At 37.7% G+C, this 27,812-nt stretch overlaps 2 protein-coding genes across 34 annotated transcripts in view; one reads left to right on the top strand and one right to left on the bottom strand.

Annotated features, from left to right (window-relative positions):
* LOC136845780 (innexin inx2-like) overlaps positions 1 to 26,729 on the top strand; it is a 112,636-nt gene extending 85,907 nt beyond the window's left edge. For 2 of the 32 annotated variants that reach the window (XM_067116092.1, XM_067116087.1), the window contains 4 exons: positions 18,238 to 18,493; positions 20,824 to 20,937; positions 22,179 to 23,377; positions 24,128 to 26,729. In XM_067116092.1, coding sequence (XP_066972193.1) covers positions 24,138 to 25,385 — 1,248 coding nt within the window. In that variant the 5' untranslated portion in view covers positions 18,238 to 18,493; positions 20,824 to 20,937; positions 22,179 to 23,377; positions 24,128 to 24,137 and the 3' untranslated portion in view covers positions 25,386 to 26,729. Of the gene's footprint in view, positions 1 to 14,571; positions 16,157 to 18,237; positions 18,494 to 20,823; positions 20,938 to 21,814; positions 21,873 to 22,178; positions 23,948 to 24,127 lie in introns of those variants that run through there. The other 30 variants (XM_067116078.1, XM_067116080.1, XM_067116067.1 and 27 more) reach the window with 25 other exon arrangements.
* Positions 1 to 27,812, bottom strand: part of LOC136845778 (innexin inx2-like) — a 650,831-nt gene that overhangs the window by 595,701 nt on the left and 27,318 nt on the right. The window lies entirely within an intron of this gene.

Below are 27,812 nucleotides of genomic sequence, written 5' to 3'. Positions count from 1 at the left end.
AACTCCGACATTCCCAACCGCGTTATAACTTTGTTGAATATGATTCAACTTTGCTTAGCATTTGCGCTGGTTAATGTTTCATGAGTCAATTTACCTTCATTAGCTTTCTGTGTGATTTTTTTTTTTTTGTAGCTACAGAGTAATCGTGATTAAACGGAGTGTCCATGGGTATGTAATTAGGGCAAAGCGTGTCTACAGAAGGGATGCTACTCGAAGGGTACGTCTTCAGGTAGATCTAGTCGAAGGTTACGTCTGCATAAAGTTCTACGAGTAGACAGGTACATGGGCTGAGGGGTATATGTCAGTAGAGGGGTACGTCTGCAACAGGGTATGAAAACAGAGAAGGATATGAAAGTAGAGATGTACGCATGGGGATTATTAAATCAACAGAGAGAGTATGTCCACAGTGGGGTATGCCAGTAAAATTAGTATGTCAGAATAGGGGTACGTCAACACGGGGCGTAGTTGTACAGAGGCTTATGTCAGTCCAGGGCTACTTCGAGCGAGCGGTTTGTTAATTCCAGTGTGTCTGTAGGTTTTTTTTTCTGACGGTTGATATTCAAAGAAGCCATACATTTTTACGTAATATTTTTGCTATACCTTTGATATGATGATTATTACACTGAACTTGATTTTCCTTGGGCAGAGGGATGCTCAGTATTATTTTTCTACCATGTAGCTTCAGTCATTGCGCTAAACATGCAAACAAGGTCTAGAAAGTTTACTATTTGCGTCTGTTACCAAATAGAGGTCCTCCAGCCGTAGTTTGTTCATTTGTATTCTTTTTCCTCAGAAAATCTGTTTTGTTGTTTCTACCTTTGCTGAAAACGTCCATGAATCAGTCATACCTGCATTTCTTTCAGAATTTTATGGCTTCCAAACATTTACTCCTTAAAAAGTTATTACATTTTTTGTTCATAATGATTGCTACTATTGCTGAATGCTGTATTTGAAATGAATATGAAATTTTAATTGTTCTTTTTCATTCCCACCCCATTAGTAGATTACATCACTTTAAACATACAAACACCAACCAGTCACTTTTTAAAATGCCAAATAACAACAGATTTCTCTCTCTCTCTCTCTCTCTCTCTCTCTCTCTCTCTCTCTCTCTCTTGTGTGCAAGATCTAAAACTTGTGAGCAAAACCTAAGCAGAGATAATACATTTCTCTACGATACGGGAAGGGTGAATTCGAGGCTAATGCAAATTAGGCACATCTATGCTCATTACAGGAGCAGAGCACACTACTATTTTCATGTGTTCAATATTCTATGATATTTTTGGTGTCTCAGAGCACTGATTCTGTCACAATAGGTATAATGGCCCAAGTCATTTGTGTTTGTTGGTTTGTTGGTCTTGACTCTCCTGTAAATCACATTCTCGTTGTGTTTACATTGCCTTTTAAATTGTAAGTCTATTAGGTATCTCTATTACCGAAGTAGCTAATTTCTTTGTAACTGTAGACAATTGTAACCTTTCTGCATAAAATGTTTTACTGTTTCCCTCAAGACAATTTGATCTTGTTAGTTTGTGTCGCTATGGTTCAACAGGTACCCCAAACAGATAAAGAGTCAGTTTCCCGCAAAAATTTCTTCCTTTAGACACCTTATCTTCTCGACATTCTATCTGAAAGTAACTTATAAAAGTATCCTTAAGTTTGGGAAACAAAATCCCCGTATCCTTTGACAATAAGTCAGTGTTGCACCTTGATCTGTAACGACCCAGGCTCCAATTCTGGAGATTTAATTTCCAGGATTGTGGTTCGTTTCTTCCTTTTTCCTTCTCTTCTTCTGTTGAGGAGGTTATTCAAATTGGCACCGGCACCGTTTTCGGTGTCGTTGGACCGGGTTCTACCTTCCGCGGGTTGTGGTTTAGATTCGAAGGTGTGTGTAGCGGGGGTGTAGTGGGCCTAGCCGGTGCAGAAATTCTAGTTTGTGGTGTAAGTAGACACCGGTGAGGTTTTGTCTGTGGCGGAAATGATTACCGACGGTTGTTTCTTTTATTGGTTAGGTAAGGTGATCCTGGCCCATTGCTGTTTGCGGTGGGGGAAGTTAATACCATTTAGCTGTTGGTGACGAGTTCTTTGTCAGCGATTTGAATTTAATTAAAGTTTCTGGTGTAAGTGTGCTCATTGTTGTGGCCTCGAACCCATGGTGCCGAGCTAGACTGAAGCAATTTTGGCCATCTCGATCTACTCGGAATTAGGAACAAACATTTGTTGCCGTATTCCATGAGTTCAAGAGCTGGTCTTGTTGCGTATCTTGGTGGATTTTGACAAACCTATCAGGAAATATAGAAAAAGATGGCGAACTTTACGATGCTTTTTTTCGAGAGAGGTTCATCTTTCGTCATCTAGTTAACAGTGTTCTTCTAGACAATATGTTACATTTTATTTTTTTTACGTTGGTAATATGATGTGGCAGCATATGAAAAAGTACGAAAATTATACGGTCAACTGTCTTTCTTAATAAACGCAAAAAAAAAAAACTTCGCAAAAAATGTATCTGCTGAAGGCCACAAAAAGATTGTCTGCTACCAGAAATCTTCCCATCATATACTATTTTTTCATTTGGAGTACCTATCTCTCTCTCTCTCTCTCTCTCTCTCTCTCTCTCTCTCTCTCTCTCTCTCTCTCTCTCTCTCTCTCTCTCTCTCTCTTACACACACACAACGTATGACATTACATTTTACTCTAATTCTGCCAATAACATAGGACTGATGCTTCACCTAAGAATTTCCAGTTAAGACTAACACTAAACATGCCTTACTATTGTGGATATAAATTATTAGGATAATGGAATCAGTGTTATTGCTAATCATTCACCCCACTTCGTTATTATGTTCCTAATGTTCTGATGTTTACACGTTATAATTACTACGTCATTTCTATAAAAATAATTATAGTTATTTACATAATAATTATTGTTATTTCTATAACAATCATTATGTTTCTAAAACAAAAATTATTTTATCTCTATAACAATAGTGTGTGTAAAGTTACATACACATATATGAACATAAAAGGAAGCGGGTTTTGAATTATGATACTTCCGGAAAAACAGCCGGATGTTGGTGCTGCTACAAACACTACGCACTACACGTAGGGTTTGTACATATTGCCATTATTTATTTTTCGGGTATTTTGATAGGAAATTCCCGTAGACCCGTCACTGTGCTTCAAAATACGATTACAAATTAACCTTAGAGCTACTTTCATTTCTCGCCAGATCAGGATTCACGATCGACCGGTTAAATGTATAATCTTGTTTACTTCATACACCATATACTCGTAACTACTCCTGTCTTCCCCTGGATAAAAAAAAAACCTTAAGATGAAACTTTAAGAAAATTGTACCTCACTTCAAAAGACGGAACAGCCCCTTAGAAAGGGTAAGATTAGATGAACCTGGAAAAACGGAAGATGGGTCAGATCAAAGCCCAGTGAGTCCTCGATTCAGGACAAGACGTAAATACAGGATGTGGTAGCATGACGGGAGTAACGAGAAAGTAACAACGAAAGTTAGGCTAGTGCGCGACGGAAAAAAATACAAGTGACTAAGACCATCGCTTTTGATTGAACAAACTGCCTTTGAATCATTCATGTCGGAAAGGGTACTAAGGTTGGACCAGAAATATTTCAAGCAAAGACGTCTAAGGTCAATGCAGAATTTTTGTAACTACGATGAAGAAACGGAATGACGACATAAAAACCAAGCAACTACTATTTTTTTTTAACAGACTAGCACCATGTGATCTCAGCTTTAAATATGTCGGAAATTCCAAAACACTGTCAGAAGGAATGGACGCAACAAAACCAAAATTATCTGTAATTTTCATTTTTGACATTCGAGTACATAAGCCATTCGTTTCAAACCCGCGTTTGTGTGGTTTTTAAATGTAATGTAATCTCTAACTGCAATTTAAAAAGTTGGTGTAAAGTCTCTGTCCATTAAACATTAGTTCCCTGTAACTAAACTTCTTTAAACGTTTGTGCCAACGTCAGCTGAACTGAAATGTCTGCCAGGAATGCATAATACCCAACGATCCCAAGCACATTCGATACTCAGTTAAGGAAAAAATGTTTTATTTTATTTTTTAAAATGCAGCGAGACTTCTTATATGCGTGAAGTAGCTTCGAGCAAGTGCTATATTCATAATGCTTAGAATACGTGCCAGAATAATGTAACAGTAGTTTGGTCTTAATGGCTGGCTATACTATGCAGCTGAAACGTCCATTTTCGAAGAAACAATGTCAAAACGTCCTCCATTTCCTAGGGAATGAATAATAATGCATCATTTTCTCATTTTCCGTACGGAATTGTAAAGAATGTAGCCAGAAGGTATTGTTCACTTATATAAAATCTATTGTTTACCTGTGTGTGTGTGTGTGTGTGTGTGTGTGTGTGTGTGTGTGTGTGTGTACGCGAAAGAGGTAAAGGAAATCGATATCATGATACCCAAAGTCTTGCCGTTTCTTTCATGAATAATCTCATGCAATTGGGGTGGTTAGATGTTTGTAATGTTTGCGGCATTTCTCGCCATTGGAACTTTTTTTTTTTTTTTTGCTATTCCTATTTTACCCCATTCAAAAATACAGGAAATATAATTTAGAAAAGTTACCTCTATTTCTACGACATTCTAAAAATATTACATCGTCCTCAGCTGAGTCAAGAGGAAGTTAATGCCTAAATTTTAACATAATTAAAAGTGTGGCTGCTTACTGGAGCGGGAGTCTAGGGTACAGTCAGTGACTTGTGAAATATTAGGGAGATTTTTTTTGTGACTGTAATAGCTTGTTTGGTATATTTTCAAATACTTCAGCAAAGTGTGATCAACAGTACAGTTATATTTTTAACAACATGAAGTGTTTGCTCAGCATATGAGAGGTGTTGAAATGCATTATGAAGCAAGATTAGCCAGGCCTCGTGTAACGATTATGATTGTAGCTAACGTATTGAAAACTTGGCAACAAATTTTCTAGTCCTTTTTTTTTTTTTTTAGAAAGGACTTAGTTTCCCTCACTAAGAAGAATGGGGGTATTTCTATTAAGTTTCAGTAAGGTCTGTGATTATACCTAAATCGAGATTTTTTTTCACAAGATACTCATGAGAACAGAACGTTAGTTTTTATTTTTTGAATGCCATTTCTTCCTCACAGCCTAAGGGGCTCATTTCTTCCTCACAGCCTAAGGGAGAGAGTATTATAACTTTATGTCTTAACTAAAACTTTTATGAAGACAAACTAACTAACACTTGTTAGAATAAGCTTAAGCGAACTAAAAATATTTTTATTTTGCAATGCGTTGACCGCACACGTTTGTACCTGAACCTGAATGATCAAATCAAGCCACCCAACTTACTTTTGCACAGGGAGAGAAATGGATAAAATCCCACTTGCCTTTTCACGAAAAAATGGTGATTAGTTGGTGTATTTTGAAGGAATTGTGTTATTAAACGTGAGACAAAAATATTTTAAAAATTGAGTTACAAACGTTGCACATTATTGCATTATACAACATTTAAAACCAGTGTGGGGGGGGGGAGGCGTTTTGCTGGGTGAGGTAACAACCTTGAAGATTTGGGCCTCACGGTCACAATTTAGGCCTGTTTTTCTATTCCTTCTTTCGTCTCTTTCCTTTTTGCTGCTGAATACTTAAGTTTGCCTTCCAGGTTTGTTAATCAGAGACGTACTTTCTGAGATCAATACGTGTTCATGTTTGTATATATGTAAAAACATTGTTCTGCTTTACACAGAAATTTTTAAAATTCCTTATATAAGGAAAAAATTTTCGATAAAGTACTTTCTATGTCAGGTGCTTGGAGTCTTTCAGCGAAGCGATTTGCATCTGCGTGCTTTCAAAGGTGAAACAGTTTAAGAAATATGGTAAACAGGTAAATATCATCTATTAGGTTCCTGTGAACGCACATCGTAGAAGCACGGATGAAGAAGAGCCATGAAATCCCTTTAACGAGGCTGCCAAGTGTATGAGAAGTACATGAGACGTACGTGTTTACCGTTGAGTCTCCTTTGGTACTTAGTCGCTGCAATTGGTAATATGAGTATTTGAAGAATATCTTTCGGTTTACTGTTCTTTGAGATGACAATTTGACGTTTATGGCTAAGATTTTTTTTCTGTTGACTAAATACCACTGAAGGCAACTCCGCAGGTACTCTCTCGTCCCATTGTTTGTACCCCGTTTATGCATAAAGTTCTTCCCTTTAATATATAATTTAGGCTTGTCTTGGATAAAAAAAAACCTAGTTCACGTAAAATTCATGACTGGAGGCCATAAAATATAAAAAATGAAAGAAAAAAACTTGAAAAGGTGGAGAGGAGAGGGCGTCCGTCTTCTTGGGTGAATGGTAGAGGGAGGAACCTCTTTCGAAACGGTGGTGGATGTTGTAGATGGTTTGTCGGGCTGTTGTGGTGGTTGGGGGTGGTCGTGTTAGTAGTGGAGGTTGGTGGGTGGATGGGTGGGTGGGAGGGCCGGCAGACGACCGGGCCCAGAGACGAGACTTCCATGCCGCAGCCGTGGGCAACTCATTGAGAGAACCGTATTTCGTCCCCCTCCCATTCCATCATATCCCCCAATACCCATTGCCTGACTCTCTACTCCCTCCCGAGAGCCGCTCTCCCTCTTTTCCCCTTTGCCTCTCTCTCTCTCTCTCTCTCTCTCTCTCTCTCTCTCTCTCTCTCCTTCAAGAGAACCTGCAACCTCCTATTCACGCCTGGGAACTATTGGAACAGACTCGTCTTTTATAGCGTTAATATCACTTGTTCAGTCAGGCTCGCGCGTCATTGAAAGGATCCTTCTTCTTAACCAAATGATTCTTTCAAACGTGCAAACTTGAACCCACGGTTGATTCTTTCAAACGTGCAAACTTGAACCCACGGTTGAAGTATAATGCATCATCAAACTAAAGTTCCTGTGTCGTCTGCTTCACAATCTCATTGTGCTGGTGCTCCTCCTCAGACGTTTCATGAGGATTACAGTTCGGAAACCGCCCCTCCTGTGTGCGAGATTTGATCCATCGGGACAGTTTTCGAGGAAAATTTGTGAAAAGAAAATGTCTATCTGGCAGCTGCTCTTTGGAACGCTGAAGCCAAACCACACTCACTTGGTGCTCCCCTTCACCCGTCCCTGTTCCCTCCTCCTAGGGGCCCCTTCCTCCCACACACTCCTGCCATTCTACCGCACTATGACTACAACCACAGCCAACGCGTCCTCTCCAACAGTTGCTATCCTTTGACTTTGGAAGGGATGGTGATGTCTGCACGCTTCGTATTGCTATTGTACTTGATTCATGTTGACTCTGGGCATTTTTACTCTTATTATAGTTCGAAAGACTTAAGTGTGTTGTAAACATTGCGCTATTTTGCATGTCGTATCAGTTACATATTTCCGTTTCACATTATGAATGCACTTGCAATTTTCTATGCTTTATTTACTACAGTTTTGTAACAGTAACGTGAGGTTATCATTAATAAGATTCGTCACATCATATTTGACTGGGTTTTATGGGTAATCTCAGTTACTCCTAGGAACGCTAAAATTAACGATCAGTTCGTTGTACAATCACTTCCAGATTGTTGAGGCTCTTGCATTTTCTGAATCACGTACTTATAAAGAGTTGGGTTTGGTGACTCTCAGTAAGATAAGTCTACCAACGCTTCCTTCTTACATGCACAGGGCATGATTTGTTCTGCCTTGTCCGTCTTCTCTGCCTCCACCTCATGAAATAATTAAATGTTGCACGAGACCGTCAGACCCCTTTTCGAAGAGCGGCTATTAACGACATCCAAGGCATTTTTAAAATGTAAGGATAAAATTGAATTTCTTTGTGCACTGGTCCTCTTTGCTTGGTTAATTACGGGCCCGTTACGGTTGTTAATTAGTATCTGTTGATATTATGCCTCTCATTTGTTTTGACAAGAATAATTTGAAAGGGATAGAATGAAACTACTAAGCTGGAATACTCCGTGCTAGACATAATTGACACTGATATCTTGCCATTATTTTTACGTGCTGCTTAGTGTAGTAGCGAAAAAAATGTTTGATGTTAAAAATCGCAGACAAATTATAGAAAAACAAGATTTTGTTATCTAAAGCTTCGATGGTGGTTGATGGCAATGATATAACAATTAGGAGCACCGCGGCCACCGCAACTTCCCGCCATGCTATATCTTACCTGACCCTCGCACTCGGTCGGTGATTTCAGTCTTGGAATTTTAGTTAAAAAACAAGTTGTCTGGGTAAACATACTACACTTTGTATGCTTTTGGTTTAAAATGCGTTTTTTTATGTTGAATGATAGTGCATCAGAGTGATGTGGTACAGATACCTGATGTGTTGACTTCCTCAAGCTATTTTTTTTTTGTCCCAGTAGCTGCGTTATTACGTGATGTGACGAATGGATGAGGTAACCAAAGAACTCAGGAATTTCAAAGACTGCAATAAAGTATCGTGCTTTATTACTTAAGGACACCATGTGACCCACCTTACTCCTTTACTTATGGTTAATCAGGAGGGAAGAGGCTATCCGTCACATGTCACCTTTCAGATTTCGCCACCTGTGAACCCCCTTAAATCTACTTGAAGCTACACCCTTATTTTAGGGAATGTTTTCTTAACTTGCACGCAAGCGTGTGTATACATCCATCAGACCTGTGCAACAGTGTGTGTAGTCTTTGATGTTTGGGTTTTAGCAAGATGTTTTTGCTTTTCGTACATGTTTACGATTCTATTTTATGTTTCGGCATGAATGTGGTTTGTGTCAGTATTAATACTTGAAAACAGTTATGCATTCTCAGAGCAGTGGTAGCGGGCAAGAGCCCGTTTTGGGCACAGTCCAGCTTAATTTTAAACAAGTCGTAGCATTGAACCATATTTCAAATGGCGGAGTGCTGCCTGCAGTTTTGCAACATCATAACAAGGGAATAACCTCCAGTACTGTACAAACTCTGCATTCATTTGCCTCTCTTGTCGATCAGCTTGCAGCTGGGACCCAGTTGCATGCTCCCACCCCACTTTTCCTCTCTCTCTCTCTCTCTCTCTCTCTCTCTCTCTCTCTCTCTCTCTCTCTCTCTCTCATACGCGCTACTCGATAAAGATGAATTACGGCAATGAGTTTAGGAGGGGTTAACGCAAACTTGTTCTGAATGCGCTCGTAGGGTTAAATAAATCAGTAGCATGCGTGAAGCAAGAGTGGTTGTAGCAATTGCACGGGTACTTACACATTTCGGGACATCCTCCTCTCAGTGCTGCTGTTCCTTCTACTGAATCCTCACCCTCCTTGATCCCATTTTGTTTCGTTTATAACTTCATGGCACATTATTTTTCTAGGGGTATGTGCGGGCAATTTACATCATATCGTAAAATCATAATTTATGTTTTGGCAAAGTGATTATTGCAGTTTACAAAAATATTATTCTGTTTCATGCAACCTTTGTTTTAGATGGGGTATTATTAAGGATGATGATCGCGCGTGGTAATCCCTGGATAAATCCTCTATAGAGCAAAGGGACAATAGAGTCATTCACTTTAAAAACTCCAACTAACTCTCTCACAGTAATTTATGGATGTAGCAAAATAAGTCCCTGTCAACGCTTCTCTCCGTTATTATTACTACTGCGAAGGAATTTTGACCAAAAGCTGCTGAAAGATAGAAATTCCTACTAAATTCCCTCGGTACTTGTAGTAGTGTGCAGCTCTCGTATGCATCGGATAAACACCTGGTTTGAATGAGAGTCAGGAATATTGTTAAATGACTCTAAAAGCCCTCTATCTGAAGGGTCATTTTCCTTATGGCGCCCGTCCCTGTGGTGTCAAATCAATACTAACCAGTTGTTTTTTTTTTTTTACTGTAGTGTTAAACTGAATCTGATTTTGGCGTCGAAATCTTTCTGGTTTTCTCTCTCTCTCTCTCTCTCTCGTGCCTTCGGGTCATATGCGTTTTGTTAAATTACAAAATGGAGAGTTAAAAACTTCACTAAATGAAGAGAGAAAAGTGGTAATACGGGTCACCCTTGTAATAGAGGACAAAAGGGTTCATATTACACAGCCGAGACACAGCAGTCTTCCCTTTACTCCCTCGCTCCCCCCCACCATTATCCTTTCTCCTTTCCCACACCAGTCCCTCCTCCATACTTTACTCCCCTTTTCCACCACCGCTGAAAGGGGTGATGGAAGGAAGAGAAGCAAATTAAAACGAAAGGACACCGGCGTATTTTCTCGGCGATTCTTCATGGAAGGTCGACTAACAGATATTTGTAAATCTCGGCTTTGCTTCTTCTCCAGAAAACAGATTTGGAGGAGAGGCCCCAGGAAAGAGCGTATTCGAGGCGGCTGTCCTATTTTAATATCTTAATATTTTTCTTATCTGCATTTAATATAAGAGCGTATTCGAGGCGGCTGTCCTATTTTAATATCTTAATATTTTTCTTATCTGCATTTAATATAGAGATCAGAATTCGTTATCCTAGTAATTGGAACAAGGCGTTTAGAGGTTTCTTTTTCTGTTGGAATTAATGATAATAATGCATTTCAGGTAGCTTTTTTGTATGGGTGTTTGCCGCTACTCAGCACGTCCACAATAATAACTTTTGAACACGGGCTAAAAAAAGGTTATTCTTATTTTGTTAAATACACATAATTATATGCATTCAAATAGTATTATACACTTTTAGCCGTTAACAAAATTAAGCTAGCAACTGCCGGGTATATATATATATATATATATATATATATATATATATATATATATATATATATATATATATATATATATATATATATATAAATGTGTGTGTGTGTGTGTGTGTGTGTTTGTGTGTTTGTACGTACCCCTATTCATTATTATTTTATTCGGGGGCTTTTAATGGCAGGTTAGTAGCAAATACCTGACCTGGTACTCGGTGATATCGGTGAGGTCTCCAATCGAGGAAACGAATGTGTCAGCGATCTGTTATTTTCTCATTCTACTGCTATTTATGCCTCCTTTTTTTATTATTGAACAGATGCACTTCAGTACTTAGAGAAAGAGATTTTCTCATGTTCAAGGGAAATCTGTTACCTTGATTTCTCCCCTAATTAAACAAAATTTAATTAGATCCCATAATGGTTACGTTCAACGTATCCAAGACGCAGTAACACTGTCTCCTTAACCATATTTTTGGTTTGTTCTTGTAAATACTTCAACCCTTTCTCCCACTTTCAATTCTCTGGGCATTCAAGTTACATCAAATTTGCTTTAGAGGAATGACCTAATTCAATTGCCAAAGTCGCTTTTAAAAATTCGCAAGTTCTTTTCTTCTTCCTAGCCCCTAAAGCTGGAATAATTCTCTCAAACCAGGGATAATTCACATCTCTCGATCCACTTTCTCTCCCCTGGCGAGGTGGTTTCTATCTTATTTCTGCGCGTATTATTTCAGTCACTCTTCTGCTGAGCTGATGGAGATGGCCCCCTCCCCTTCCCAGTAGCCTTCTACCACCTATCAAATCGCCTCTTCACAAATTTACTTTGTAAATGGCACGGTGACCGTTTATTTCTCTTTACTGCCAAGATTTGAAATTCTCCATCTCGGATTCATTTTCCTTTGACTCCAACAATCTTCCACCCTTCATGTGGCACGTTCGTCCCTTCCTTCGGGTTGAGCCCCATTCGATTCTTTTTTTTTTTTTAATGTCTAGACTAGATCAGGGTGGCCAGCCAGTCGCCCCACTGGTCTCTGCTTTTAAAAATGCACTGAGAGAGAGAGAGAGAGAGAGAGAGAGAGAGAGAGAGAGAGAGAGAGAGAGAGAGAGAGAGAGAGAGACTAAAACTCCCATAAGATTTTGAAGGAATCCGTGATTGAACAAGTAACAAATCATCAGAAGTTTTCATTTATTTAAGCCTTTTCCAACGTTCTCCCAAAAGAAGAAGAAAAAATAACACGGCACGTAACTGACCTGAATCGAATCGATTAAATCCGCCAAGAGGCGAAGAAAATAATGAAGAACTGATAACATTATCAGAAAACGTACGTTTGAGAAATAGCGGCGATTGACGATCATTGGTCTTAAACGAAAAGAAGGTCTGAAGGGTAAAGAAAGAGAGCTGTATCTTTTTATTGTTATTGAATATGATACAGGCACTAGAGTTTCGCTTCGACTCCAAACGGTCATTGAAGTGGGAGATGAAGTGGTCCTATACAGATGCCACGCAGAGAAGTTGAGAGGAAGAGGGTTGGGATGTTTGGAATGACGGAAACTGTTGGCCATTCAGAAGATAGCGTGTTCTTGGAAAGATAACATATTCCCGTGATTTCGAATAAACTTTCATCCTACGCTGGGATGCCGAATTTCAAACCACGTGCAAAACGCTATGCTGTATTTCACGAGATCGTAAATGTAAAAAGGTACTAAAGAGAGAGAGAGAGAGAGAGAGAGAGAGAGAGAGAGAGAGAGAGAGAGAGAGAGAGAGAGAGAGAGAGAGAGAAAGTAACTTATTTGAATTAAATTTTCTAAGAAACTTGGCGATGCGCGCCTTTGATACGTGTGGAAAGCTGTTTTAACAAAGATGTATTATAATGTTCCTCTATTCAACCTACGTGGCGTTGCGTGCACTTATGAGTAATACGAGTGGAATAGACGTTTTAAGAAGGATGTGTTTTGATATAGCTAAAACAGATCATACTTGTACATCTTCCACTCTCTTTATTTACGATTAGCTATTTCATGATGGTGATCAAAAAGGAGACTTTTGATGTCTATTTGTTGCACTTCATTCATTTAAAACATGGAGACCTTAGATAATGTTGCTTAAGATTAAGTTGGCCCTATACCAACAAGGGCTCATGCTTATAGACCAGCTCGTTAAGGGACCTCAGGGGTGATGATTAGGTGTTCCATATTTCTTAATTAATATTATTATTATTAATATTCATGCATTCTTGTGAAACAAGCCGCCAAAGGTCCATTAACTGGATTAGCAAGCTTCCAGAATATAGACTGCCATGTGTATAAAAATTATAAAAAAACTGGAATTAAATGCATAAAAAAAGAATACATTCAAATTGTAGTCAGTAATAAATATAAAAATAAAAATTAAAAGACGCCATTAGTAACGAAAATTAATATTTAAAGCAACAAATATAAATTTAGGAAACGAAAAAATGCATAAGTTATACCCCATGCAAGGAACCTCACAACTATAAAAGGTGGAGGCACAGCAAGTAGTTTGAAAACAAAGGCCAAATGGTCATTACAAAGCGTGAAAGCACCTGAGATGACCCGGTAGTCCCAGCAAACAGCTCAGTGCTGCAATCAGTTAAGAAACAATTAAACAGCATTTGTATTCAAGCAGTAACCTCCTTTTCAAGATTATCTGTCCTCTTTTCGACTGGCTTTCATAAACTTGTTGCCTTTAAAGTATCGATATTGATATTTCACATATCTTAGATGCCTTCATGCAGTGTAGAACTGATGTATTTAAGCTGTACATACACGCACACACAAAAGAACGTAATCGGGATTGGCTGTTCATTCTCTTAACACTCGTCATATAACGAAATCCCGTAGAACATATACAGTATATATATATATATACAGTATATATATATATATATATATATATATATATATATATATATATATATATATAGCAATGTAAAAAATTAAATAAGAGGTACATAAATAGAAATATATATACATTTTAGGTGACTTGACATATCACACTGCCGAAAAATATAATGATTTTATTGAAATTCTTAAAGAACATTATGAACACGGGTAAATTTCCCCCTTAAAGTTATATAACCTATTAAAATGTAGGTAAATAAATATCCCCCGCAGTTATATAACACGAGTACATCCCTGTAGTGTACTAACATAACCGATATTTTTTTCACGATAAGCTTTCGGAAAGTCAAGATAAAAACATGGTAATATACGGTGCTTAATTGTTTTCTTCAGACGTATGAAGAATTTTTGCAATACATCATGTCATGAAAGTAAATTTTAGATATGTGCATTATATAAAAATATATATACAGGTAATATATATATATATATATATATATATATATATATATATATATATATATATATATATATATATATATATATATATATATATACATACATACATACACTGTATATAAACGGACTGACGTGTAATTTCGTTTTAATTTTAATCAGTATTATTTCGTCGTTTCTTGAGAAACATTCTCAACTAAATGAGAAGAACGTCGCTTTACCGATTTTTAAAGCAAGAGTTTTGAAAAGATCTGTATTACCGACACCAGTCACACCACTGGCATCCATCCGACCCTTTTGGGAAAAGGGGGCCTTCTTCCTGTGCGGATGGTTGGTCATCAATAAATTAGCTACTTATTCTGCTCTCATCATCTGCTCTTTCTTCTAAGTTTAATCTCAAGGATGTACACATGAATCTGGCGTTTTCCAGCTGACGAAACGACAGAGATTTGATGTTTGTTATCTTCTTAACCTTATGGCATCTCTTCCCAAAGTATTTGTACTGTGAAGTTTAGCTCTTGGCTGCATCGTCACCATCGTTCGCTCGCTTGCTCGCTCGCTCTCCTACCGACAGGATAGCACATTCCTTCGCTGATTGGTTAACCCGGGAGAGGGAGGCGTTACGTAGCTTGCCGTATGGCGGGTATTTAGTCAGAATTACAATCCAGAATTCATTCAGATTTGCATCATTGTACAAATAACATTTCTTAAAAACACTATCAGATACACTGAAATGCGTCTAGGATATCCAGGATAGACGTCAACAGTGTCCGAGATATCGCGACAAGAAAAGGGTAGTTGGCATCAGTTATATCCAAAAGGCAGGGCCGTCCTTAGCCGCTCGGTCTTGCCTTCTGTATCATCCACACTTCTGGAGGGCAACCCGACGCGAGTGAAGGTAAGCATACGGACGTCGCCTTACTAGGATTTTTTTGTTTTGTTTCCACGAAGATTAGTGTCTGCAAAGCATTGAAGTCTTTAGCAACGATGGCATTGGTGAGTGATCATAGTGACAAGTGATGGAAGCTGTGTTTTTCCCGTAGTGTTTATTTATTTGGAAAGAAAGAATAGACTTTTTCTCTTGTGTCGCTCGTTTTGGGTTGGTTGATGTGGTGAGAGGGTTGGCGACCGACCGCCTGTGGCTGAAGCTCAAAAGAAAACGGAGGATTGGACCGAGAGACAAAGAAGTCAGCCATTTGTTTTCGACGGCAGAAGTGGTTTCGTTGAAGGTAAAATATCTCATAATAAAGATTTACTGGTCGCATTGCCATGGAACACTGAAGGGATGCAAGTTAGTGAGGTTTACAAGTGGGTAGGAACAAAAAGTGTTTATTCTACTTCATGGAATTGGCAAGAGGTCAAAATCAGTGGACAGATGGCGTTTTTTTCCCCCTTTTGCCCGGTTATAAAGCGGATGTGAGCAACCCAGTATAGTGAAGCTCGGTGAAAGCATTGAAATTGGTGATTTAAACGTGGTTTTATTCATGACTGATGTTTACAAATCCTCAGCTTAAAACTTCTGATTATCAAGTGGTGAACCATGGAAAACACCTGTTGGGGAGGTGACTCCACTACCCACAATTATCAATTTCTTGACACATTTTGAGCAATACAGAGTATTTGGAAAATGTGCCCCAAGATTGTCTCAAGATGTTAATAAAAACATTCTTATTCAGTGACTGCTCCACCTGCGAAAAACAAATGAGTGATGCTTACAGAATTAAAATGAGCTGCCTATGAGTCAAGGCCCTGTAAAGCGTCTTTTTTGACGAGTGCGGTCGAGAATCGAGAAGCTAACCAGTAACCAGGATTCCTTAAGCCTTTGTTGTCGCTCTTTGCCGAGGTTGATCATTGGCCCTTAATATTTAGTATGCTGCGCCTTTGACGATGGTTACGTGATGATCCTATTACTGATGGCTAATGTGAATTTATAAAGATTTCAGGCCCGTGTCCTGCTTGACGTGCATTGTAATTGCACGCAAAGCCTCATGGCAGAGACTGGATGCTGTGGGGCTCCCCCTAGCCGCCAATCTGTGGTTCTAAAGTCCAACGGTGAAATGGAATAAAACTGGAAACTAATAGCGATATAACGTATGGAATTTATGATTGTGAGCGATAACCTGATGCGGTGTAATCTCGGTAAGACATGTCGATTTTGAGCTGTAACTTTCTCCTTGGTTTCATGCTTCGCTCAGGTCGACTTTTATTTACTAGAAGCTCTTGGGCCGTTAACGTAAGTACCTACAAAAAGTTTGTGCAGTAGGCTATCCTGTACAGTATATTGACCAGGGCCAGTTAATGAACTCTTGGCCTTTTGATTTTGAATACGTAAAAATCACGCGATAGTCCTTAACCACACGTATGGCAGGTTAGGAAAGCATTTTCATGGACATCCTTCATTCTTAGTAAGAATCAGTAAACTGTATACACGCCATCTTCTAACTCGTTAATTTGGTCAAAACACTATCTTTGTTCCCTCCTGTGAAGGGTATAGTTGACAACTTGTCACGAGGATTAGCGCTAACTTTTCATCATCTGTGGAACGTGAATCTGAATAGTCATAGTCATTTGTTTGCCAGCGAAGATGGTCCATCCAAGTGCTAAGATAAAAATTTCTTTAGTCCTAATTTTATCCTACTTTTCTGAACCGGTTTTGCACTAAATAAAAAAAATCCAGTTTTTGCGGTAGGCTTTCGTCAGTAAACCCTTGTTGTCTAGTAAGTCAGCATATACTAGGAAAAGAAATAACTTACATCTAAGCCTTTTTTATACCGAGCTTCATTTTGATGTTTTACCTGCCATATGCCGCCAAACTAGTTTCATAGCTGCCCTTTCGTTAACAGTTTAGAATTAGGCTATAAAAATATACACCATAAAAATATACACCAGCAAATTATACGAAGAAAGAGTAAACAACAATGCAGTTAAAATCGGTTCCTGCTGTTATGATAATCTAAACTAGCCAGCCTAATGATTGCTGTTACTGTGGCCCAACTTTTTTTGAAGCAGTTGTGCGAGAAGCTTCGTCCACCTTGCTGCACAGTGAGCTGCCACCTATTGAGAGACTTTGTTACTAAGCTGCAGTTTGTACATATTTTGTCGTAATAGAAATACGCATTTGATGCTGTCACAAAGAAGGAACTTGAATGATCCCTCTAGCGGTATCTTGGCTAATTGAATATTCTTGTCCATAGACGGCCTGTGGTTCATGGCAAGCCATGATGGTTTTGTATTCAGGCAGGCCCCTCGTCCCCCCGCCATCTATCTCTTTGTCGAACGGTTTCCCGCCTCAAATAACATTATTATTATTGGATGAAATCTACGAACCTTGTCCAAATAGGGTTCGTTGGAAGCGACATGTAGATATGGGTCTATGAACACTATTAAGCAGCCAGCTTTGCTGAAGTTATTTTCTTTTAAAGCACTTTCATGAGCCTCAACAAACCGCTGGGATTCGGATAAATTTTCTGACGGTTAAAGAATTGATATCCTCTGCATTGATGGTTGAATTGTGTATCTTTCGAATACCGATATTCGAAATCACAACCTGAGACTATGCTGAGTCCTAAATCACTAGGGTTAACTCCACCCTCCAAAAATATGAAATTAAAAAATACATTGTCACTAGGGTCAACTCCATCCTCCAAAATATAAACTTAAACATTATATTAAGGTTAAAATAATATGGGAGATATCATTTTGGGGAAGGATCAGCAGTCGAGTTTATCAATATCTTGGGAAGCTCAGTCACCTAAGCAGCCATCCCTCCAATAACAAATTCTCTAAGCATTATTATTGTTCTTGGAATTTGTATTTTTTTCTAAGTATTGTATCTTGATGAATTAATGGAAGAACAACTTGCCAAAATATTCTAGATTATTCGTTGCTGCAGATGTTATTCTTTATTCTGTTAGTTTCCGAACGCTCAAGCAAGAACAGGTAATTTTATGAACTACGAGTAGTCCATGTTTTCATGACATTTCATCTGTTTATGCTAATGCAACTTATGTCTGTCAACATTTAATTCTTTTTCAGTATTATTTGGTCATTGTATTTTGGTTTTATAGACTTGGAAGATGCAAGTGTTTTTTTTACTCCGTATTTATCGTATTTATAAATATACCGCCTTCATATGCACCCAATAAATTAAAACTCAAATGTTTTTCTTTTAATTTTGGATGGGTACTTTGTATATGCTAACCCTGAATTGGGCATTGCAGGCGTGATGAGGTGCTTCTGACAGCGGCGAAGACGAGAGAGGAGAGGAGCGTGGAGGAAGAAGTGTCGAATTAATTGTTGGCGATCGAAAAAGGTGCCAAGCCTGGGTGTGGTGGGTCCCATGGAGCATTGGTCCTTACACTAAAGATATGTCCCTAGTACATCACAGCACATGAGTGACGTCGATCTGAGCCTTCGTCAGCTCCTGGCTTCTTACGATTCGGCAGCAGCCAGACCTAGACAGTCTCACATTCAAAGGTAAGGTATATGAGGTCCACGCCGTCCCTCCTTCGTGGCCTTACAATGCCCGGTACTATATACTGTACTACCATAAAGATAAAACCCATAGGGAAAGTGAAAATGGTTCAAAGTATCCTCGAGTGATTTTATGGTGATTAAGCAGCTGCCCACAATGCAGTTTTTCAAAATTTAATTCTAATATTTATGCATATTAATTTATAAGTTATGCCACGTTAGGTTTTTAGAATGTATTCAATCAAAATTCACTTGTGTATTATAATTTTATGCTCAGTTATCACATTTTAATTCAGAATTTAATTTCAGGTACACACTACACTTAAATACATACATCCATCAACATACACATAATAGATAAAAACTGAACATACAAATAACTGAATATCCCCTGTAGGATATTTTAATATTCAGGTGATGTCTCATTTGAACCATCCTCACTCATACTAGTTTAATATTTAAACAAACCACACTTCCAGTTTTAATTTTAAGGAATGATAGATTCATGCCATATTATTGTTTCACTGTAATAACATTACAGTTTATCTACGTATAATAGATACCAGGTTAATTTTGTCAGAATTTTTAAAGTAAAATGGTATGAGTTTAAGAATTCCTGTGTATGATAATGAATGAATATTTTCTGACAAAGAACGGGTTCAGGTTTTAAGAGAATGTTCTATGTTGAATATAGGCCTGTTTGTCCCGTGCTGCACTGATCAATGTGATGAATCTCTAGGGCACATAGTTCTACAATGAGGGTTGCAGGTTTCTCTCCAGTAGAAAGGAATTTTAGTCAACACTTCAAACCAACTGATTATGAATAGATGGACAGTTAACCAATCTGGCATTTGGGTCTTCCATACAGAATTCATGTCCTGTTTCATGACCATAAAAAGTGACAAAATATTTTCAATGGCAGCATATCTATCTAACGCTTGCAAAAAAAGTTTTGTAATAAAAAAACAGCACTCATAAAAGTTTGGTTATAATTATCAAAACACAGCCAAATATATTTATGGTAATGAAAACACCACCACTTGACACTTCCAACAGGAAGGGTATTTCACACTTGCCTCCAGCTGCTTGTAAACTAAACATCTATTTTTGAGGTAAATTTGTCATAAAGTTATTGACCAAACAGCTTTTGATCACATTTTTTGTTTTTTATTATCTTTCAATTATGAAAGATTGCTCTCTGCTAGTATCAAATCTATGTTTACTGGCCTCTGAACTCTCTCTCTCTCTCTCTCTCTCTCTCTCTCTCTCTCTCTCTCTCTCTCTCTCTCTCTGGTTTTAGGTATTTCAAGCTGCTTAGCTTATATACTGCCAATATACTTATTTTAAGATATCTGGGTATAATTTTAAAAGATAAAATAACAGGACGAGCAGAAAATTAAAAGTTAACTGTCGCTGCTTTCTTTTGTGTGCTTCTTACAAAGTATAAGTACGTATATGCTTTTACCTGCCCTTTCAATTCCACCAACCAACTAATATTTTGTCATTGTAATTTATACATTGGGCAGTGATGTACTTGTGGTCAGTCCTAGGAAAGCAGTCTTGTCATTTTTGTGTATTTGGATCTGACGAATTTTCATTTTTGTCTTAAGCAATTTAACCCAGAATGTCATAAGACTGACACACAGTACTATGTTCTGAGATGGTAAAATTGTAAAAGGATGAAATTAAAGAAATTGGACAGATGGGTTGGAAAAACCAAAGAAAATGTATGGAAAGTTCAAAAAACAAAGTGGCACATTCTTTCTCTCTCTCTCTTCCATTACTTTAATTTTAAATTAATGGTAGTTACTACAGCATATACAAATTCCCATTTAAAAGGAATATAGTATGAAGAAGGATGTTATTACAGTCTTGGAATTTAAAATGCTTCCCCCCATCTTTTGTCCCGTTTACTAGGAACATATCAACAAAAAGACTTATATAGGCAAATACTATTGACGTTGGAAAAACATGCAAGTAGTTAAAATATGTATCTCCAAAATTTTTCCCCCACATTTTTAGCTTATTGTGTTCCTCTTTATTGATGTTTGGCTTAAATTTATTTAAGCTTAATTTGTGTGTTAAACAGAGAAGTACAGTGCAGATGAAATTGTGTATTTCACTTCAAACAGTGGTGAATGATGAAGTTTTTCAAAATTTTTGGAAGCTTAAGTTTAAGTGATAATCTGTTACGGATGTAATTTATTTTTCTACTGATTTCATTCTACCTCCTTTTCCTCACTCCACCACTGTACTGTACTTCTTTCTATTATCCTACTGATTTGGTAGAACTAATACCAATGAAGTTTTGCTTGTGATACTTTTTATTACAGACTTTATCGTTCAGTGATGTAAGAAGTTGCTTGGAGTGAAGTTGTGGTATTAGAGCATCTTAAATCGTAATTTGTGAAACACTTTGGATTTGTCATATTGCTGCCATTGACAAAGTTAGTGGAATAGAATCATTGCACCTGCATTTTGTAATGTCTGCGTATGTACTGTACCTACATTTTCAAAATGACTTGAATTTTAATGTTTGAACAGCCATGCCTTTTGCCAAGTCTATTTTGCAGCTTTAATTTTTTTTTTAAAGAGTAGTACAGTTTCATTCTGAAACTGAAGACTTTGATTAGCAGAATTGTGGCTTGCAAAGGATGCGCATGTTTTGTGCCATTGTGCTGTTTAAGCAGTCTAGCCATTTCTAGTAAAGCCCTACTGGGTTGAAGCTATTCATGACAGAATTTGGGCAGGGAGCAAGGGTAAAATCACAAGTGGCATGAGTGGATGTCATTATCATGGGTGGTGGTTGGTTGCTCTCTGCTGTCTCACCTAAGAGTACCACCTGCAACCCTCATTCTATACACTCATTTCTTGATTAAACCTTAAGGCTACCAACCATGCCGTGGGAAGCTCCATAACTACTTTATATGTAAGTAGACTAGTGAGCTTTCCTTGACTGCATTGGTTTTTTGAGAAACTTTACTGACACTATATTTTTATTGAAATTTGTTTAGTTTACTGTAATGAATTGTGTTTTTTCAGTTTCAGTAAAATTATATTTTTAGTGTCATTAGGGTACTTATAGTTGCCACATTAGTGCCCACTTCATAGTACTAGATCCTTGTTCTGCAGACAGGGTTTCTGTGTCTTGACATGCTGGCTGCTCTGCCATATATTTAAAGCTTTAGTCCAGAGCTGCTGAAGCTGACAGCCTAAACTTACCTCAGGGATAGAATTAGGTGTATAAATCTTACATAAATCTAAAGCTGATGCCTTTAGGAATAAATTGACTTATGCTAATATGTGCACCTTTCATTTTTACAGTTGGCTCTAAAAGCCACCTAACGAGGTTCACTAGAAACCAGATTTTGTAAATTAATAGGTAAATGTCAGATTTTGTGTTTTGCATGTTGTAGCATTGGGAAGTTTCCTCTCTTTCATTGCAGCTCTTTTGCATGTTCAGAATACAATATTTTTCTTTTATTCTTTTCAATGCTTTGTACTGGTTCCCAGAAAACTGTATGAAATTGAGCTGGTATTCATGGTACTAATGCTGAATATATGTAGATTTGAATGTGTTCACAACTTGCTTTTTATGTAAACTGCTTCATGAAAAAATTGACATAATGAAATAAGACTTGAAGGAGGGATGCGTGATCGAACAAGTAATATAGTTTTCCCTTTGCAGAGAAAGAGGAATGGTAATGCCTGGCCAGAGTGGAAGACCTTTTGACATCATCCGACAAATTGTCGGAAATGTTGTCAATATCTTCAATAAGAGGGCTTCGCCCTGCACAGCACCATGTGATGGCATGGTGCTCAAGATGCATTACCAGTGGACATTTTGGGTTTTATTGGGAGGCTTCTCTTCTGTTTGGTATTGTTGGTATCATAGAGATGTAATAACTTGTGCATCTCATTTCAATGCAGAGACACAAGTTCGACTGGATTACATAAACATCTGTCTATCTTACCCCTTCGTTGAAGCAGTAGCAAATAACTATGAAGAGGGAGGAGGCATACCACGACGATACCTACTGTTTTACCGTTGGATCCATTGGGTCCTCCTACTTCTTGCTGGCATCTATTATATCCCAAGGAAGATCTCCAAAACTTCAGAGAATTCTAAAGTGAAGAAATTAATTGAGGACCTTGCTGTAAATGCTCACCGATATGATGGATTGGAGAGGGAACTTGTTGACAGAACCGCAAAGTACATTGCTTACAATCTCAAAACACACAATGGATTGTATTACAAATATCTCACATGTAACCTAATGGCTTTATTAGTTGATATTTTCTGCTTCCAGTTTCTTGATTTTGTATTTCAAGGAAGATTTTTGAAGTATGGTTTCAATGCCTTTCCTTTCAGCAGAGATCCACAGAATTTTTCAGATTATATGTCTGATATGTTTCCTCCATTTGCAAATTGTGAGTTGCATGATCAAGTTCAGTTAGTGAACAAGAGGATTGAAAGGCTAGGTTGTCATTTAACAATAATGGAACTTTATGAGAAGTATTTCCTTGCACTTTGGGTGTGGCTGATCATTTTGACTTCAATGACAGTATCCTATATCATTTTCCTGGGTCTCATGTGGTTCCCTTGGGCCCGACTCTGGATGCTGAGAATAGCAAAGCCATTGAGTGCAAGAGATACCATTAGGAACACTATTTGTACGACAATAAGCAGTTGCAAGATTGGAGATGTTTACCTCCTCTATCGTCTCAAACAGCACTTCAGTCATGCTCGCTACTATGAGTTGCTAACACGTCTTTCTGATCCCGATTTCCTTCGAGCAATACTTGATACAGTATCTATCGACCACCACAACAAAGGCGGTGGTGGACCAGATCTTCGTCAACGTAAACCCAACCCAAAAACCCCAGGCAAGTTTCAGGATGCCCTCTTTCATCCACCCTCTGAAGGAGGATATCTACCAAACTCCAGTATTTTAGTTGAATAATTTGCAAGAGTTACATTGTGTGTATGTATTTCTTGTTATGATTGTACTTAGGTGGGTACTAAGCAATGCACAATAGTGTTTACCATAGTGAAAAAATAATCTGGAATGCTTTGGACATTCTTGAACATTGTGATGACTTAGTGATAATTGAAATATTGTTCAGTATGAGTGTTATATTTTGAGTGAAAGTACTGTGCTTGAATTTGTTTTCTAAATTAAAGTGTTGTTTGTATTTTTATATGATTGAGTACGTTATGTACTTAAAATATAGTGTTAAGATCTTAGACGTACCAGGTAATGCATTTATATCTGCTTTGGCATTTATTTTTTTTTAATGATAGCATTTCAAGTATGCTGATGCCGCCATTTCTGTTCCAAACAAATCATTCCAGCCAAAAAGTGGTTTTGGGGGGGAGGGCTTTTTGTAATAAAGTTGATCAAGTTGTGAGACAAATCTTCATTTTGTTTTCATTTTAATAAAACTATAGTAGTGGCTGTCTTTTCATTTTTTCTCCTTCCTTTCTCAAGCATGGGCACAGCTTTAGACGTTAGCTAAAAGGCATGGTTGTGGGCACTGATATGGCAAATCAAGTACAGTAAATTATTGATTTTTTTCCAGATTTTTTGACAATTTGGAAAATTGAGGAGCCTAATGTTGGAATTGATTTTGCAGGAACTGAAAGATGGCTCTCATAGGTCACGGTGGCACCGACATTATCCGCCAGTTGGTGGGTAATGTGGTGAATGTCTTCAAAAAGAAACGTGCACCGTGCACATCTCCTTGTGATGGACTTATCCTCAAGATGCACTACCAGTGGACATTTTGGTTATTGCTGGCTGGGTTCTCTACAGTTTGGTACTCTTGGTATCACAGAGATGTTATCACTTGCGTGTCTCACTTCAATGCCGAGACACAAGTGCGACTTGACTACATTAATATCTGTCTCTCCTACCCATATGTAGAAGAGGATGGTCCAGATCGTCGTAGGTTCCTGCTGTTTTACAGATGGATTCACTGGACACTTTTGGTGCTAGCTGGCATTTATTACATACCTAGAAAAATTTCTAAGAATTCAGAAAATCCCAAAGTCAAGAAGCTTATTGAAGATCTTGCTGTAAATTCTCATCGATATGATCAGATTGAAAAAGAACTTGTGGATAGAGCTGCCCGGTACATTGCTTACAATCTTAAAACACACAACGGACTTTATTATAAATTTGTCATATGTAATGTTGTAGCATTAATTGTTGACATTATAAGCTTTCAGTTCTTAGACTTTGTCTTCCAGGGAAGATTTGTTCATTATGGATGGATGGCATACCCATATACTCGTAATCCAGTTGATTTCTCAGATTACATGTCTAGAACTTTCCCTCCATTTGTAAAATGTGAACTTGGTGTCCAGAACAAGTTGGTTGGCAAAAGAACAGAGGTGTTTGGTTGCCACTTGACTGTGATGGAGCTCTATGAAAAAGTGTTCCTGTTTGTATGGATTTGGTTAATTATCTTGACAGTACTGACTTGCTGTTACTTGATATTCTTGGGCTTCATGTGGCTTCCATACTTCCGACTAATGATGTTGAAGGTTGCCAAGCCTCTCAATGCCAAAGATACAGTGAGCAACACAATAGTCTCTGTTGTAAACTGCTGCAAAATCGGCGATGTTTATTTATTATATCGTTTGAAACAGCATCTGAGTCACGCCCGTTTTTATGAGCTCTTGACACGTCTTGCTGATCCTGAACTTGTCAAGACAATGCTCGAAGACCCTGCTGACAGAGCCGTCCTTGCCAGGAACCAAGACAATCTACGAAATAGGGGAAAGCCAATGATGACTCCAGGAGTACCAAAAGGAAAATTTAATAATCCAAACGATCTCTTCATAACCCAGGATTATGGACGACCCAACACAAGTATTCTTGTGGAGTAACAAATTGAACAATTAGGTGTGCTGGGAACACAAGTACTTACCATGCTACTCGGGGAAAGCTGATAACCTTTTTTACAGTGGTGGCGTGTCTTGATTGACAAATGTTGCTATAAACACTGAAGCTTCCTCACAGTATGTGGCTCATTAGTGATATAAAATATTTTGACTGTGGTATTTTTATAGTTAGCGGTCTTAAAAGTGTTGAATGTGGTATTGTAAGGACCGTCCAAATGTGTTTTTCATGTGTTCATGTTTTAAATCAGCTTTGTAATGTTATTTATAAATGTCTTAAACTGGACAGTATTTTTATGGCTACAGGTGAAAGTGCATTTGCATTGCATTTGAAAATGACATGATGCGAGTGAATGGTGTAAATGTGACTTTTGATAGGTTATTGTTTGCCTTTTTATCACTGATTGGGTTTTAGCCTTTCTCGCTGATAAATGCATTTTCATGACTGCTCTTTTAACAATTGGATGACTAAAGTTTCAAGAATCTGCTACAAGATTCTTGGTTAATTTTATGACTGCCAATTTTTTTATTTTTGATAATTGAAGCTTATTAGTGTTCCTCAACCATTGTCTCAGCATTTGTTAAACAATGTACACTTATTAAGGTCACAAAATATCTGAGTTGAATTTTGTCTTTTGATTATGTACATAAATTTAAGGTCAATGGAGCATGAATGATTTACTTGCTTGCCATTTCAGTGTAAAGGACAATTATAAAAAAATGCTTTTCATATTTTTTGTTTAAATAAAGTCAGTAATTGACACCACAATTATTGCCTGATGAAATAGCTGTTGTCTTGAAGCATGCATACCTTTATTCCATTACTGTGAAAAATTACCACACATAAGTATGCTAAATTTAAGAGGGAAAATAATTTTTAAATTTACGCCAAAACAAGAGTAGCATTTTTATTCACAAATTAGAATTACTGGTGAAGTACTTACACTTCATTTCCTTAGATAGAGATCAACAAGAAAAGGAAAATTCCAGTCACGTGTCAATTTAATTTCAACATCTTTGTAATGTATAGAGTAAAATGTTTCTAGCATATGTACTGATCCTTTTGTGAAGAGACTACATATCCCACAGAACTTTCTGACTTGACTAATGTAGATTACAGTTGTGCATCCAAATTAAGTGAGGTAATAAGAGATTTTCTTGAGATTCCAAATCTACAGATAAAAGCCAAAAGGTATGGTAAAATTACTTAAGCATCTTGCTTAGGTAATATAGTTCTAACACTATCTTTTGGTGCACAATGTAATGCCAAAAATGTCCACTGAAAGCGTTGCATACCCTGCAATTGGTGCAAATAATATTCTTCTTTTTTAACAGGTATTTTTATCACATTACATTTCTACCTGCATTATATCTAGTACCTGTGCCAGATGGAGCTTTGAGTAAAAGCTGTGCCTGAAATAACAGGAAATCAGGTGATATTACTCCCATTAAAGTACCTTTGGGGTCTTACTTGCACACCTGCTTTTGTTGTCCTGTACAACTGAGACAGTATAAGCCTTGGAAAGTGGAATGCTACTCGATAAAAAATGTGTTGGAATAGGCCTACACGTCTTATATGTTGTCTGGTCTTTAATACAATAATGTGTATTTCCTCTATTCAGGTCATTAAAGAATTTGAAAACGCTGTCAAAGCCTGCTTACAGAGGGATCGTTAGATTTAAATTTGTAACATTTCACCTTAATTCACTGGACCTAATGAACATCTTATGGTGTAAGCCTAATGAAAATACATATCCCTCATCCTGAAATTAAGGCGCATTTTTATATTGCTTAAAATCGGATATCATAATGCAATATATGCCAATGGTATTTTTTGCAGTATATTTCAAAAATAAAACATCATCATTTGCTGATGTCAAAAGACTGATGCAAGCACCCAGGTCTCCTCTGGTTAAGAGTAAAGTATCATATCTCTTAAGTGTCTCTTAACTCCTAGCTAGAAACTGGCATGAGACTCCATTTTTATAAAAATGTTCAGTATACACTGACAATATTTCAATTAAGACTTATAATCAGGGTGTGAAAATAACAAAACGGGTTGTATCCCATAAGCCTTAGTGTCAGAGAAGCCTGCCTAAGTTGGAAGGGGTGTTCACCCTTTTTATAAATTTGACAGCTGTCATTAATAAACCATTCAGTTGCTAACAAGGATTTCTGAAAAGTATCTGCAACTATGTCATCTCATTCAAAATTTAATTAGTCAATTTTGATGGATGACTAGAACAAGTTTTGAGTCAGTCACTGAGGGACTTGTCCTCCTAAGCTAGTTGGTGACTTCCATTAAAACTAACAGTTCATATAGCTGATTGGTTCACTTAGATCCACCTCAATCAAGTCAAACTTCCAGAGATAGATGACGTTATCCTCCCAGGGATCAACCGTAACAGTGACTAA

Source organism: Macrobrachium rosenbergii, chromosome 14 (genome assembly GCF_040412425.1).
Source record: "Macrobrachium rosenbergii isolate ZJJX-2024 chromosome 14, ASM4041242v1, whole genome shotgun sequence".
Classification (NCBI taxonomy): domain Eukaryota; kingdom Metazoa; phylum Arthropoda; class Malacostraca; order Decapoda; family Palaemonidae; genus Macrobrachium; species Macrobrachium rosenbergii.
Note: the sequence above shows the minus strand (reverse complement) of the source record. Positions and strands in the feature narration are given on the sequence as shown.